The following is a 15022-nucleotide window of genomic DNA, read 5'->3' as shown; positions in this document are numbered from 1 at the left end:
TGAAATATGCCATAAAGAAACAAATCGCGAGCAATTTAAAAAATAAATTCAGTAGGTTACTTATATTAAAACGAAAATTGAATCACGATTCCAGGATTGGGATTGAAACTTAATCAATTAGAATAAATAAGAAAAACTAATACTCATTTTAATGAAATTTCAATCCGATCTCAATCCCAATCAATCGTAGGTAGTTTGATATACGAGCTTTACCGAAATCGCGACGTTGACACGTAGAGTATATATAACGTACGTTTGTGCGCGATGCTCAACACGACGAACGTTCGAGGTACGATTTCTTACGCGGGATTGGCGTTTAGGTAATGATTCACAAATGAATCACAAAAATTCGGAGCGATCGGACACAACTCCACAATCGGTTGCAGCTCGTGCCATAAGTTATAACGTTATAACTGAATATACGAAGGCTATATTGAAGCGCGCAATATCGTGATTTTCGAAGTATCGAAACGGTCGAAACTGCGGTACATACCAATCGCGGTCAATTCGGGTCCGTTCGTTTAATGTCCTATACACACCAATAGGACATATATTAGGAATAATAATAAATATCAAATATTAGAAATCGGAATTAGAAATAAATAATTAAACGTAATGCAGTACAATGGAAAAGAATAAAATATAAGGTATAATATTCCTACATTTGCATATCCTAATATTACAGAAATATTCCTATATTTATATATTCTAATATTTCATATTTATTCTTATTTCTAAATATATACTTAAATATATGCTCTATTGCGCGCAAGGGGTTTAGGCCTTGTGTACACGATGCTAGAAATCGCTCCGATATCTCGAACGGAGAAAGAATTAACCAATGGCATTGGCCAAATTGTTTAAAGATGATTGGTCAATTCTTTCGCCGTCCGAAATCTCGGAGCGATTTCTAGGGCCGGTCTCACAGTCTCCGATTAACGTGATTCTCCGATTAAACTCACTCTGCATCTTTTTCTAACTATCCCCCTAGAAAGAGACGAAGAGTGAGTTTAATCGGAGACTGTGAGACCGGCCCCTAGCTGTGGATACAAGGCTTTACACTTTTTGCACTTGGAATCTTCGCTTTCTCTCTTTCTCTCTCTCTCAACGTCCGAATTCCGAATATATATTTATCTCATTTTAGGTGCAAGAACTTTTAGGGATTTCAAGTAACTAACACGAACAAACCTGTCACCTATCACCAGTGATCACCAGGGTTGCGTTCCAAAATTCACTCTGAGTAACTAAAATCTATAGTTTACGTCACGTATACACTATAGCATTTTAGTTAACTAGAGTGAATTTTGGAACGCAGCCCAGTGCTTATGGTTCGTACGGTTCGTACAATGGAGATGAATGGATTGTCGTCTGCCATAACATAACCTTGACAAGTTCTTGGGCGCGATATTAAACAAGTGGAGCAATTCGTCAAACGATTTTTTCACCTGAGACATCTAATCAAGGTTTATAAAATAATTGGTATCTATTTAGAAACGATAACCTCCTGTTTGCTCAATCGTGACATTATTTCAGAAGTAACATTCGATCGTACGAATGTCGCAATATGCGAATTGTCTTGTGAATTTAATAGCATTTCAATTTGGAATATTTCATTTTTCGAGAGAAAACGGGAGGGGTTACCAATCTTTTTCGTATTTACAGATTATCTTACGATGTCCGAGAACGCGACTGAAGGGGTGACGGCTGAGAAAGAAGCCGCCGCCGCCGCCACCGAAGACCCGAATGCCGTCTCGGAAGAGGACCGGCAATTCTTGACAGAGCACGTGCGCGAAACGGAACAGAGACTCGCGACAAAGGAAGAGATTCGGGCGGCCAATCTGAATCCCACGAGACCTCCGGACGCGTCATTCAGTAAACTCGACTCGAGCCTCAAGAGGAACACTACGTTTGTCAAGAAACTGAAGAACTTCAGCGTGACTCAGCTCGACACGGTTCTGAAGGATATGGCGAATTTAAACCTGACCAAATACGTGAGCGAGGTTGCCACTGCTCTGGTAGATGCCAAAATAAAGATGACCGACGTTGCGCCTGCTATTAGAGTGTGCAGCTTCCTCCATCAGACGTACGCCGAGTTCTCCACTCATTTCTTCGAAAATTGGCAAAGGATCCTGTCGTTCAAGATCGGCGACAAGATCGCGAATCCCAGCAAGCTGAGAGTAGATCTGCGATTCTACGCGGAATTGGTGAACGCTGGGATATTCACGCACAAGCAGGGCCTGTCGCTGCTTGGCTCGGTGTTAACTGTGTTGATCAATATGGACAAAGAGGAGCACAATAACGCCAGTATAATATTGAGTTTCTGCCGGCACTGCGGCGAGGATTATGCCGGTCTTGTACCTAAAAGAGTGCGAGAGCTGTCGGAGAAATTAAATGTTTCGATTCCAAAGAGTAAATTGTTGTCGCCGGACAAGCAGCAAAACGTGAGACTGCTGCTACGCGACTATTACAATTCCTTGTGCAAACATATGTTAAAGGAACACAAGGAGCTGCAGGCGTTTGAGAAACAGAATCGCAAGATACTGCAAACCAGAGGAGAATTGAGCTCGGAACGAAAGGAAAAGCTGGAAGCTCTGCAGGTTTCTTACGAGCGTCTATTAACCAGCGTGCAGAGCTTCTCCGATACGTTAGACGAGCCGATGCCCGAGCTTCCGGTGGACAACGAGATGAAAACGGAAGCGGAAGATAGCCTGAAGATGATCAACGACGGAGAGGACAGCAGCATGTTGGAGGATATGTGGGGTGACGAAGAGACGAGACGTTTCTACGAAGTGTTACCGGATCTGACTGTCTTCCTACCAGGCTCGTATTTGAAGGACACCCCGAAAGATAGCGCAAAAACGGAAACGGCAATAACGGAAGACGCTCTTGACGAAGAAATTGTTTTCGACGAGCTGGAAGAGACCGAGAAGATCGAGGAGCCGCCGGAGGTGGAGGTGGAGGAGCCACAGGTGTCCAACACGAGCAACAAAATATTGCTCGACGCTTTCCTGACACATCTGCCAAATTGCGTAAATCGCGAGATGATCGACAACGCCGCGGTGAACTTCCTGATGAATCTCAACACGAAGCACAACAAGAAGAAGCTGGTAAAAGCTCTTTTCGGTGTTTCTAGAATTCGTCAGGATTTGCTACCCTTCTACTCCCGTTTAGCAGCTATTCTTTATCCAGTAATGCCCGAGATTGGCAATGACCTGTGCCAGATGCTGAAGCAGGACTTTAAATACCACGTGCGCAAGAAGGATCAGATTAACATCGAGTCGAAGATCAAGGTGGTTCGCTATATCGGTGAGCTCGTCAAATTTAAGCTCTACTCCAAAATAGAGGCGTTGTACTGCCTGAAGGTTTTACTGCATGACTTTACACACCATCATATCGAAATGGCTTGCAACCTGTTGGAGATTTGCGGCCGATATCTCTTCTGTTCGCCAGATTCTCATCAAAGGACCAAGGTCTACCTAGAGCAGATGATGCGTAAAAAAGCGGTCACTGCACTCGATTCGCGCTACGTCACGATCATCGAGAACGCGTATTACTTCGTGAACCCACCCGAATCGACCGGCGGCGTCACGAAGAAGGACAGACCACCTGTACATGAATTTATTAGGAAACTACTTTATCAGGATCTCTCCAAGACGAATACTGACAAGGTGCTTAAGTGGATGCGTAAACTTGACTGGGAAGATGAGAGCGTGTCGACCTACGCCATAAAATGTCTCACTGCCGCCTACAACGTTAAGTATCCTAATATTCGATGCGTGGGAAGCCTATTGGCCGGTTTGGTAGCCCATTACGAGACCATCGGGCCTCAGGTGGTCGACGGTGTGTTCGAAGACATACGACTGTGTATGGAGATCAACCTGCCGAAATACAATCAGCGACGCATTGCCATGGTCAAGTACTTGGGCGAGCTGTACAATTATCGAATGGTGGAGAGCGGCGACATTTTCCGTACTTTGTATTTGCTTATCACCTTCGGCGTCAGCACGGACCACTCAGTGCCAAGCGTTCTCGACCCGCCTGATCATCTCTTTCGTATTCGTTTAGTGTGCACATTATTGGAGACTTGCGGCCAGTACTTTAGCGGCGGATCCAGCAAGAAAAAGCTCGATTATTTCCTTGTATTTTTCCAGAACTACTTCTGGTTCAAGTACACGGATCCGGTTTGGACGTCCGAGAATCCATTCCCCGTTGGGATAGATTACATGTATCGCGACACGTTAACGATGCTGCGACCTAAAATGCAATTGTTCCAGAGCTACAAAGAGGCGCAATGCGCCGTAGAAGAGTTGCGCAACACCCTCTACCCGACCTTGGGTAATCCTCCCGTTGACGATACCGCGGCAGAAGGCGAAAATGAGATGGGCGTTATTATGGAAGGCGACGAGGAAGCAGCGATGACCGGGAACGGTAGTGGAGATGCGAAGGGTATAGCCGAGCTGCATTTCGAGGAATCCGAGGATTGCTCGGAGGCGCAGTCGGAAGAGGAATGGACAGCCGATGCGGAACGCGACGACACCATGGGCACTCAAGAGAACACTCAGGGTGATCGATCTCAGAGTCTCTCGGCGGACGGTGGCACCGAGGGCGTGATCGTGGACGTGACGGAGGAACTGAACGCAGCTTTGCCAGCCGGGCCAAGACGCGTGAGCTGTCCGGAGGACGATGATTTCCTGTCGGCGCTGGATAAAATGGTCTCGGACAATATACAGGATCGTATGCGAGATTCGGTCAAACCGCAACAGGTAGACATCTCTGTGCCGTTGCACGTAAAGAGCACGAAGAAGACATATGAGCAACTGCAGGAGAGACCGACCGATAATAGCACAGTAGATTTTGTACTAATGTTAAGAAAGGGTAACAAACAGCAGTACAAGAATCTTGCGGTCCCGGTGTCGTCCGAGTTGGCTATGAATCTCAGGAATCGCGAACAGGAACAGAAGGAGGAGAAGGAGCGCGTGAAGAGACTGACTTTGAACATTACCGAGAGGCAAGAGGAGGAAGACTATCAAGAGACTATGAATCAAAGCACGAGACCGGTCACCGTAAACTTGAATAGGGAACGACGGCAAAAGTATAATCATCCTAAAGGAGCGCCCGATGCCGATCTCATCTTCGGACCGAAGAAAATTCGATAAACGAAAATTCTCGAATAATTATTTTAAAGTCGAACGGTTGCACGCCACTGGGAAATTGTTGATATGCATTTGTGAAGTGAAATTTCACGCTTCGGACTTGTCAAGTATATAGTTAACTAACTTTGACTATACGGTTAGTTTTACCGCTTTTTACTATAATGTTTCAGAGTTTCTTCGAGGACGAACGTTTCATGATGTATCGCACACATCAGAATTTGGACGAGTGTATTATATGTACAGATGATGCAAGTTAGCATTTGAACGAATCAGTTGTAAGACTGATACAATAAACCCTCGTTAAAGAAAAGTTAGGATAACTAACTTCGATATATAATATGTATGTATACATATATATTACAAATACATAAAATTTATTTTCCTGGCCAAAATGTATGTTTAAAATAGTCTATCAATATGGACTATTACAACGCACTGCCGATTTTTAACTACACGCAGGGTTTACTGTATCATACAAATGCATTTTTAATGCAACTAGATATACATTGATATATATATATATATATATATATATATATATATCATTTATCGTATACATGATACCTTTTGTGTGACGCGAATGTTAGACATTTTTACACAGACTTATAATCGATCATCATTTTGACTTTCAACGAAAGCTATGTTGTGATAGAATATACGATCAATTTATATACTTATCCGTGATATTTTTAACATAATTCCATACCTTATTTGAAAAATAATATTGTCTCTTCCTTTGCAGATCGCAAATGCCGAATGATATATAAGTGAAATTTGCAGGCTGTAATCAAACTTTCTATCGAAAGAACAAAACGAATAAAACAGAACTCAACACTTGATGTACAATTATTTATTTTTATCTAAGAAATTATCGCCATGTACAAAATGAATATAAATAAATGTTTTAGGTGCTTTAAACGTTTGATACGGCTCGGTAGTAAGTTTTGCAATAACGACGTCACGTATATCTACCGAAATACATATATGAAATTGATAAACATGTAAATTAACACTAAATGCACATCTCTGCACCTAATCACTGCCTCTTACGGATCTTCCTCCGCGTCTTCGAATTGACCTGCTTCGATGTCCATTGCTTCTTCTGCCTCCGCTCCTGTGTGAGTGGTCCCCATTTGCTCTGTTAATAATGAAATATTAGAAATCTATCATTCAGATACATTGACATCTAATTCTTTCTTCTGATGTCTCATTGTGGATCAAAAACCATATAACATTATAACATTAAATGTGTAGTACAAGCATTGCTCAATCTAAAGAAACTTGAACTTGAATAATATGAATAAAAATTAAGTATACCTGTCGGTAAAATACAAGGCGCATCTCCAGCGCCCACCTCTTCGTCATATTCACCCTCGTACTCTTCTTCAGCGTCTTCATAGATATCCTCTTTAAATACAACAGGAGTTTTTTAATTATCCCAATTAATTGTAAATAAGATAATTATCCCATTTGATTATTTACCGTCTGAAAAACTGTCCTGTGGGTCAGGATGAAGCGCTTGGCATGCATTCATTGCTTGAAACATTAAGTCTAAATTATTCGTATTATCCGGCGCAAACTGCATTTCCGTAATTGGAGCGTCCGCATCGTCGTCCTCGTTTTCTGAACCGTTTTCAGATGATAAAGGTAATGGCATATCTGCACAAATAAAATTACACAATTACATTAGACTTATCAAATAAATCCTTGAATTATAACAGTATGAACACGAATCGGAGTAAAATTGTTCAAAAGGTCCACAGAAATTAAGTCATCTTTATCAATTGATATTCTTTGTGTTCCAATGGATATACCTGGCAAGTCTACTTTGGCATCGACCATAATGTATAAACATTGTCTCGGATGGACCTGTTCATCTCGGGAAACAGCGTGCAATGAAATGTGAGGATACTCGAGCGAAAATCCCTGTTGGGTGTCGCTGTCCACCCAGGAGAGCACGCTGCCAATTAAGAATACATAATTAGAGCACACAAAATATCACATATCTACAAATTGTTCAAAACAGCAAATTAGAACAGACTCGCTACCTCTCCGTAATGTAAAACGTGCCCTTTCCCACTTCTCTACCATTGATATATACCGTAGTATTTGGCTCTTCGTGGCGAATTCCTTCCTGCGGCGGCAGGAAGCTGCTAAGTACCACCATATTTCAATCTGAAAACACAGGCATCGTTTAGTAGAGGCACGAACTGACTAATGCCTACGAGTCGACGATGTTTACGACTGCCAATCGCTGTTGCCAATAACAATGCAACAAAAATGAGCCATCAAGGCAAGAGTTATCTCGTCACGCTTGCATGTATGTGTCGTCACGCAAAAAAAAAACAGTAAATATACAAACATCGCGGATACTGCCGGATACTGAAACGATGTGATCCGAGGGCAGAATCGTGGAATACGTGCGTGACGGAGCGCCTCGCGCGTAAACACCTCCTCGTGGAGGAGAGGTCAGAGGAGCGGCGAACGCGCGCGCGTGAGAACGAGCCGCGGATCTCCACCCGCAACTCGTAAACACGGTGAAACACCGGTGTCGCACCGCTCGACACTCTCTAACCAAGCGACCAGAACTCACCGTTCTCGTTTACCCCGACGAGACAATTGCCTGCAAGCACGAACCGAACGGGAACGTTCGGCGGACGAGATCCCTCGCGACGCACGCGAAAGCGTATCCCCGGTTAGGCGGTTACTCGCGCTCGCCGTCGTCCGTCGTCGGCCCCACGAACGCGCGGCTGTCACGAACCGTCTGAAGTTGCCTACGACGGCTACGACCTGGCGCTGTGGCGCTGAGTGCAGCCTGCGTGCGACGCGACGCGACGTGCACCACGGCGCGCGCGCGCGCGTTCGTACGCAAATCCGCAATCCGCCGGATCCGCCCGTCGACCGTCGGTCGCTCGCCACGTCTAGTCGACAATAGACTCTATTTGCGCGTAAAATTAATAAGCTCCTAACAAGCTTAAATTTCAAAAGCTTAATTTCGCCGAATTTCGCGATTACTTGACACGCGTATATCGACAATTTTACGACGCTGCTCCGTTTGAGAACTTATTTATGCGCTTCCGTGAAAAAAAAAAAACGGTATAAATTAAAGATCGAATCAGTTTTCGCAGCCCCCATTTCCTTCCTTCTTCTCAACGTATGTGAAGAGATGGGAAAAGTTTATATTTTTATAACTCTTTACTGTTTGTGTTTAGTCGGGCGCAGCGTGAAGCGCGATGCGCTGCTATTTATTGATGCGTCGCGTCGCGCGCACGGCATGGTGGAGCGCACGTCGACCGCGACGCGGAATGCGGGGTACGGCGCTCGTTTTATTTAACGTTGCCGCGGCATGTTGCCTACGACCGTTAAAATGGCACGGCGCCGACGGAAGCGGCGACGGGCGACGGGCGTGTTTTACGCGAGATCGTCGCGCGGAAGAGGCGCGACCGTCCGTAAAACCTGTCCGACGCCGACGATGCGTTTCCGCGCGGGCGACGTAAATGAATAATTAATCTCTTTGGAAGCTCATTCGATTTCTGCCGAGCCAATCTTGCAACCTTGCCACCTGTCCGCGACTCGATAACGCGACTTTCGATAAGCGAAACTTCCAAGCCGATCGATAAACCGTTAAATATTAATTTTAATTTACGTTTTCCGCTCGGAATGTTCACGTTTGGATTCTCGGTCAGATAAATCGAATTTCGTAGAATATGTCACATACTTTACGATGAAAAGGTGTATCTTTTATAATTAAAAATACACCGGTGCTCTACTTATTAATTGCGCACGGTAAAAAGTAAAATAAGAGTGTCTAATAGCGTTTTTCACTGGCAGAGCTGGTGCGCACTCTGTGCACATTAAAAAGCCGTTGTACACTAATTTAAAATCTTTAATATTTAAAGTAAAATGCAAATATTTCGACTGATAAAATATCCAGTATATATTTTACTAAATATAGTGCAATAAAGAATATATTGAGGATTTTATGATTTAACCGCACCAGCTCTGCCAGTAAAAAACGCTATAAGTTATCGCTAGAATTCTCCTCAATTGTGCAAATAATTTCTCCGAGTGTTTATTTTTTCGAGCTAGATATGAATCACAAGGATAACTGTAACAAAACAAAATTAAGCTTGGAATTTATACTCCAGTTGATTAGATTACGTAATTGACGTTAATTAACGTTGGTCGATGTTGCCCACGCGAATTATTATCTACGCCGTATAATTGATAACCGGTTATAGAAGGAAATTCTAACTATAATTACAATTCATAATATAATTAATACAATTGCTAATAATTAATGATTTACAATTACACAGTTAATTGTATGACATTGCTGTTTTATCGACAGAATGAGAAAGTGTTTCGATTAATTGCCACGAAAACATAATGGCAGCACAATACAATGTGCTAATCTTAACCTCAACTTAAACCTAACCTCTAACCTTAAAATCGTTGATAATCGTAGCTGAAAGATCCACGTGTATGTTTTGCACTGGCTTGGAATGCCTCGCGATTATTGATTTTTCGCTTAATGTAAGCGAAAACATTTTAAATGGAAATTAATGTTAATTGTTGATCGAGAATATTCATATCAAAGATATTAAATATATAAGTAAGAATTATCCGATTGAACTGACATACAGCGTGTACAATATAAATGCCGGCAGTTTTTTTTATCGTTAATTTTTACTGTGCATATGTGATATATATGAATTATATTTACAAAGAAGATGAGCTTATTTGTTATAAACAGGTAGGAAACATATAAATCTTGTTAAACGATCATGATGCATAGGATATAATAATCTTTTGTGCAAATCATTATTCATTAATTTCACTTAAGAATATGTGTATTGTATACAGATACGAGGGTGAAAGCAAGAAGGAGGTTGAAAATGAAACGAATCACCTTTCTGAACTGCTGAAGAAGATAGAAGAGCGTAAAAGACAAAGGGTTGGGGCAAATAATAAATCCACATTAGATGACGATGGAAATAATTTGGAGGAACCTAAGAAAAAGAAAAAGAAAAAATTGCTTAAAGCAGAGAAAGCTGATGATTCACATATTGAGGGTGAAAATGCCAGCAGTGAGAAAATTGTAGATGAACAAATTGTAGAAACAGCCAAAGTATCAACGAAAAAGAAGAAAAAGAAGAAGAAGAAAGATATTGAGAGTGAACACCATTCTGCTACAATAGACAAAAATATAGATTTAGAAGAAAAGGATGAAAATTTAGCACAGGACAATAATGACGATAAAGATACTACAGAGAAGGAAATACCTTCGCAGAGCAATTTCATAGTACTAGGCGCAAGAGCTCGAAAAAAGCAGCGTGAAGTGAAGAGAGTGTTACCAGATTGGCTGGCACATCCTGAAGTTATATCTGCTGACTTAAACAGTGGTTCTACCTTGGAAGAATTGGAATCAGTTTTGGATGCTAAATTGATGGAAGTCTTGAGGACCAATGGCATTACTAAGTTATTTCCAGTCCAATGTAGTATAATAAAATGGTTACACAAGTGCAAGATGGATAGGAAATTGGGATGGTGGCCAAGAGACACTTGTGTATCTGCTCCAACAGGCAGTGGTGAGTATTTACAATAATGATAATAATTATATGTGATATGATTATTGATTATTGATTGAATTAACATACATTTTTAATGTTATTTTATATAATTTTATTATAGGCAAGACTCTAGCTTATGTGTTACCAATTGTACAGGAATTACAAACACGATCGGTACCGAAAATTCGCTGCTTGATCGTCCTACCAGTGCAAGAACTGGCCGCACAGGTTCATAAAGTAATGGTCGCTTATACTTCTCACACGAATCTGAAAGTAGGCTTGCTTTCGGGTGCGTTTTCATTTGAGCGAGAGCAAAGCGCTATAATTAAGAAAAGTATGTATATTACCACCAATTATTAAACAAAAATTAAATAGATAACTATGAAAATTTAGTAAAATTATTTATAAAGCTGAAAGGGGGAAGTACTTATCCACGGTGGACATTGTAATCGCGACGCATGGTCGCTTATTGGATCACATATTAAAGACACCTGGATTTTCCTTGGATTCTCTGAGGTTTCTCGTTATTGATGAAGCCGATCGTGCAACAGAATGGCTACAGTATTTACCTGAACCTCATTCTCGGGCTCCTATTTTGACGCTTGGAAACATGCGCTCGAGGTTAATTTTTTTTTAAATTTTATTAAAAAATTAATAAAAAAAATAATTTTTTCTAATAAATTAATTTATCATTTTTCAACAGCAAAATTATACCAGCTCAAAAGCTATTATTTAGCGCAACCTTGTCGCAAGATCCTGAGAAGTTGAGCCGGCTAGGTCTTTTCCAGCCAAGATTGTTCACAACCGTAGTAACCGATAAAGACACTGATGTGAATTTAGACAAACTCGCGGGTGATTTTGTCGGACGCTACACAAGTCCAGGAGAACTGACGGAACTCGCGGTAGAATGTTCCTCCTATGACAAACCAATAGTCTTGTATCAGCTGTTGACGAAACACGATGTCATTCCTAAGACTCTCGTTTTCACGAATTCCGGACAAACCGCGCATAGACTGGCGCGTTTGATGCAATTACTCTTGTCAGAACGGAATGTTACAGTGGGAGAATTATCCGCCCAGCTCGCGTCAAAGCAACGCGAAAGTGTTCTGGGCAAATTCGCAAACGCAGAGATACATGTGTAAGTTTTGCGCTTTGTTAAAGTAAAATAATTCTAATTGTACAGGAAAAAATATTTTTGTCTTAGAAATAAAACATTTCTTATTCTAATTCTAGTTCTAGAAAAATGAGATAATAAAATAACGATATATCTTACGAATGTAAGAAAGAAAATAGTTTAGCTTTAATAGTTTAATTAATCTTGATTATTCTTTTCAGATTAATAAGTTCGGACGCGCTGGCTAGAGGCTTGGACATTCTGGATGTGCAACTAGTCGTGTCTTACGATCTCCCGAAGCACATCAAGGGCTATATACACAGAGCTGGTAGGACCGGGAGGGCAGGAAAACTGGGCACCGCGGTGTCCATACTTACAGCGAATCAGGTCGGGATATTCAAACAAATGTTAAGCGATGCACATAAAACCGTGCCCAACATCGAACAAATGGAGCTGCATGCCACTGCAAAGGTCAATTATCAGAATCACCTTGAGAAATTTAAGGAGATTCTCGAGAAGGAAAAGAACGAAAGCCTGGAACGAACGAAGGCCATTAAGCGTAGACGTGTGACAAATTTCACCAAGCAAAATGGAAGTATAGAATAATATTTTACGTGAAAAGAGAAATAAAAGGATGTACACAAGCTTATTTGCGTGATACTTGCGTAATATCAAGTTACCTTCCAAAAATCCTGTACAATGATAGAATTAATATTTATTTAACGGTTGACATGTCAAGCTTTCTATGCTGTAAAAAGGTGCTGTAGAAGAAACATATCAAATACAGATAATAGGGTAACATCGATAATAACATTTTATTGTCTGAAGTTAATAGTATCGTACATCATGCTCATTCCCTATGATTCGTTCTATGGGTAGTCGCGATATATCTTGTTTCGAATTGTTACTAGTTATTACTCCCATTGTTCTTTATTCCGTCGAAGGCAATGTATTCACAGTTTTAATTTACAAAAGGTAAACGACGTCGCATTTACGAATAACGATGCAGACACAAGTTATTTACTATTATTGCTGTGTATGGCTTCATTGCTCGGAATTGATCGCGCACTGAATTACTCTTCAATATGCAATGTTACAGAGATGATTCACTACAATTTTCTTTCACTCAATTTTTTAAGCAAATTGTTGACAAATTTCACGGCATTTCTCGATTTTCGCGGAAGTAGCCACAGCGCATAATCGCAAAAGCGATTGGAGATCGGTATTAAATTGAATTACAAGTTACAAAAATATCTTTTGAATTAAATTGAAAAAAAAAAAGAATAAACCGAGATAAACGGATATCGAATATTTTTTTTTTTAAGAAGTTACTTCTATTTATACGGCAATACTGTCTGTAAAGTTTTCAAAAGTGAACAGTATGAAAAAACAATCACTTAATACGCGGCTCTGATTAATCAGTTTCACATTTAATCGCAAGTAACATTTCTCACATTTATATACATGCGTTTGACGTTTACATTTTGCGATATCTTTTGCCACATCAATATACAACGTGTAAATTCTGATTTTGGTATAAACCGTTGTGCGTTTTCTCTTCGGTGTCGCATTATTTTCACATGACATATTCAATTACACGAATCCCGCCAAAGTTCAGGCACCCTCAAACTTGTAATTCAAACTTCGGGCGTGTTCAAAGCCCGTCGGGATTGTTGTAATTTCGTATTGTGTGCAACTGCAGTCTCGTCGAGTTGAATTAAATCGCACGGACGCTGAAATACGGACACTGACCGTTCAGATACTGTCGATTTCCCGAAAACAAGCTCTCTTAAGTCACTGTTCAATCAAGACTCATAGATTTTGATCTGATTAACGCATCGTTAACAATCACAAACAATCGTGTGTTGTACTTCGTTCGCTGAAAATCGGAGACGGATTGCCCTGATAGACAGGTCGACCTTTACTTTTCCCAAGGATTTCGAGCGAAAGTATTCGCGATTGATAATCACTTTTTTTTCGTACAGAAAATTTAATGACTTAATATGGGGACACCTTCATCTCAAATTTTGCATATTCGTAGCCTTAGGCCTTCGCGACTCCCCCAATTCACCCGTAGATTCGTTAATAATTAGCAATCAGACTGCTATGATGGATATGGAGCAAAGATCGGCAACCTGTCGCATATCGGTTATATTCAATTTTATATATAAGAGAAAATTTTATACAATATACATAACATGTGAAAGTCCGATATAAAATACTGAATAAGAGAATAAGGATAAAGAAAAGCATATATAAATATGTAAGAAAGATAACAAACTATGTACATCAAACGCTCAGAAAATTCAATAAACATAAAGTTTAAAAAACATTTAATAAAGCTAAAGGAAACTTGATTAAACGTGAATTTAAATATATTTTACGTCTTTGACAAAGTCGCAAACGTAAAAGAAATTTTTTAATTTCAAGCATTTTCTTGTAGCAAAGTTTAAATTTAAAATTATATGATAAAAATTTTGGTAAAAAGCTTAAATTCAGGATTATATAATAAAGTTTTTGAGAAACTGAGTTTCTCGGAAATTTATATAAGTAAGTTTATACACGCAAATGAAGAGATCTCTTCCGATTGCCGATCTCTTCCCAGCGAAGCTGTTGACATTTCTCAAAAGTTTAGCAGCTCGATGAAAGCATCCGCTCGGACTTTCGTTGTCTGAACTTCTAATGCGAACGAGCAAGATTCACACTTACTTACATCTAATGTATGTATATGTAACTGTACGTGGATACACGTATCGTGCGTATAGGCACGACTTATTTCTCATGTTCATTATGTTACATTCGCCTTACGAACCCGATTTCTATATATATATCATATCATTTTACAAAATCTAGTCTCGTTCGAGGGTACGCCGAATCGAACGAATCCTAAACGCTTACCTCGAAAATCCGAACGTCCACACACAGCTTCTGTGTTTATTTACACATATGTATTCGTCAATATGTAATACGAGCGTATGTACATACATTAAACGTGGTCCTATATGATTCATATGTCTCGTTGCCGTGTATATGTATTTTTTTTTATTTTTATAATACTTAACGCCGATGAATTTTTGCCGCGTTCTTCTGACAGCATACCTTACAATAAAGGGATATTCAACAGGTTTTGTCTAATAGGACTTCATATTATGAAAAAATGTACATTATGTATATATTGCATA

General features: G+C 40.3%; 3 protein-coding genes across 5 annotated transcripts; 2 read left to right on the top strand and 1 right to left on the bottom strand.

The window, feature by feature from the left end:
* Positions 1 to 1342: 1342 nt before the first annotated feature.
* Positions 1343 to 5992, top strand: LOC112457427 (regulator of nonsense transcripts 2). 2 transcript variants are annotated; one of them, XM_025020468.1, is made up of 2 exons: positions 1343 to 1463; positions 1663 to 5992. In XM_025020468.1, exon 2 carries the CDS (start codon positions 1674 to 1676, stop codon positions 5154 to 5156), a length of 3483 nt encoding a protein of 1160 aa, XP_024876236.1. In that variant the 5' UTR covers positions 1343 to 1463; positions 1663 to 1673; the 3' UTR covers positions 5157 to 5992. The 2 variants fall into 2 exon arrangements, with proteins under 2 accessions (XP_024876236.1, XP_024876246.1); XM_025020478.1 differs by having other exon boundaries at positions 1343 to 1479.
* LOC112457436 (methylosome subunit pICln) lies at positions 5989 to 7941 on the bottom strand. 2 transcript variants are annotated; one of them, XM_025020490.1, is made up of 6 exons: positions 7747 to 7941; positions 7202 to 7328; positions 6968 to 7113; positions 6636 to 6812; positions 6471 to 6560; positions 6200 to 6291 (listed from the first exon to the last, which is right to left on the bottom strand). In XM_025020490.1, the coding sequence occupies exons 2-6, from the start codon at positions 7318 to 7320 to the stop codon at positions 6200 to 6202; spliced, it is 624 nt and encodes a 207-aa protein (XP_024876258.1). In that variant the 5' UTR covers positions 7321 to 7328; positions 7747 to 7941. The 2 variants fall into 2 exon arrangements, with proteins under 2 accessions (XP_024876267.1, XP_024876258.1); XM_025020499.1 differs by lacking the exon at positions 7747 to 7941 and having other exon boundaries at positions 5989 to 6291; positions 7202 to 7320.
* Positions 7942 to 9591: 1650 nt separating this feature from the next.
* On the top strand, positions 9592 to 12648 carry LOC112457572 (ATP-dependent RNA helicase DDX51). The gene is made up of 6 exons (XM_025020726.1): positions 9592 to 9909; positions 10020 to 10744; positions 10848 to 11060; positions 11137 to 11347; positions 11430 to 11864; positions 12062 to 12648. The coding sequence occupies exons 1-6, from the start codon at positions 9887 to 9889 to the stop codon at positions 12444 to 12446; spliced, it is 1992 nt and encodes a 663-aa protein (XP_024876494.1). The 5' UTR covers positions 9592 to 9886; the 3' UTR covers positions 12447 to 12648.
* The last annotated feature ends 2374 nt before the right edge of the window (positions 12649 to 15022 follow it).

The sequence above is a fragment of the Temnothorax curvispinosus genome, unplaced genomic scaffold (genome assembly GCF_003070985.1).
Source record: "Temnothorax curvispinosus isolate PA1 unplaced genomic scaffold, ASM307098v1 QBEX01000740.1, whole genome shotgun sequence".
NCBI lineage: Eukaryota > Metazoa > Arthropoda > Insecta > Hymenoptera > Formicidae > Temnothorax > Temnothorax curvispinosus.
This window is presented reverse-complemented; position numbering and strand designations above follow the sequence as displayed.

Bases quoted from the DNA above. Each gene is read 5' to 3' on its own strand.
- LOC112457427 (XM_025020468.1), top strand. From the start codon at position 1,674: ATGTCCGAGAACGCGACTGAAGGGGTGACGGCTGAGAAAGAAGCCGCC.
- LOC112457436 (XM_025020490.1), bottom strand. From the start codon at position 7,320: ATGGTGGTACTTAGCAGCTTCCTGCCGCCGCAGGAAGGAATTCGCCAC. The intron at 6,813-6,967 runs GTATATCCATTG...TTATTTGTGCAG, and splicing joins TGCCAAAGTAGACTTGCCAG to ATATGCCATTACCTTTATCA. The intron at 6,561-6,635 runs GTAAATAATCAA...TTGTATTTAAAG, and splicing joins ACAGGACAGTTTTTCAGACG to AGGATATCTATGAAGACGCT.
- LOC112457572 (XM_025020726.1), top strand. From the start codon at position 9,887: ATGAGCTTATTTGTTATAAACAG. The intron at 11,061-11,136 runs GTATGTATATTA...TTATTTATAAAG, and splicing joins AAGCGCTATAATTAAGAAAA to CTGAAAGGGGGAAGTACTTA. The intron at 11,348-11,429 runs GTTAATTTTTTT...ATTTTTCAACAG, and splicing joins CTTGGAAACATGCGCTCGAG to CAAAATTATACCAGCTCAAA.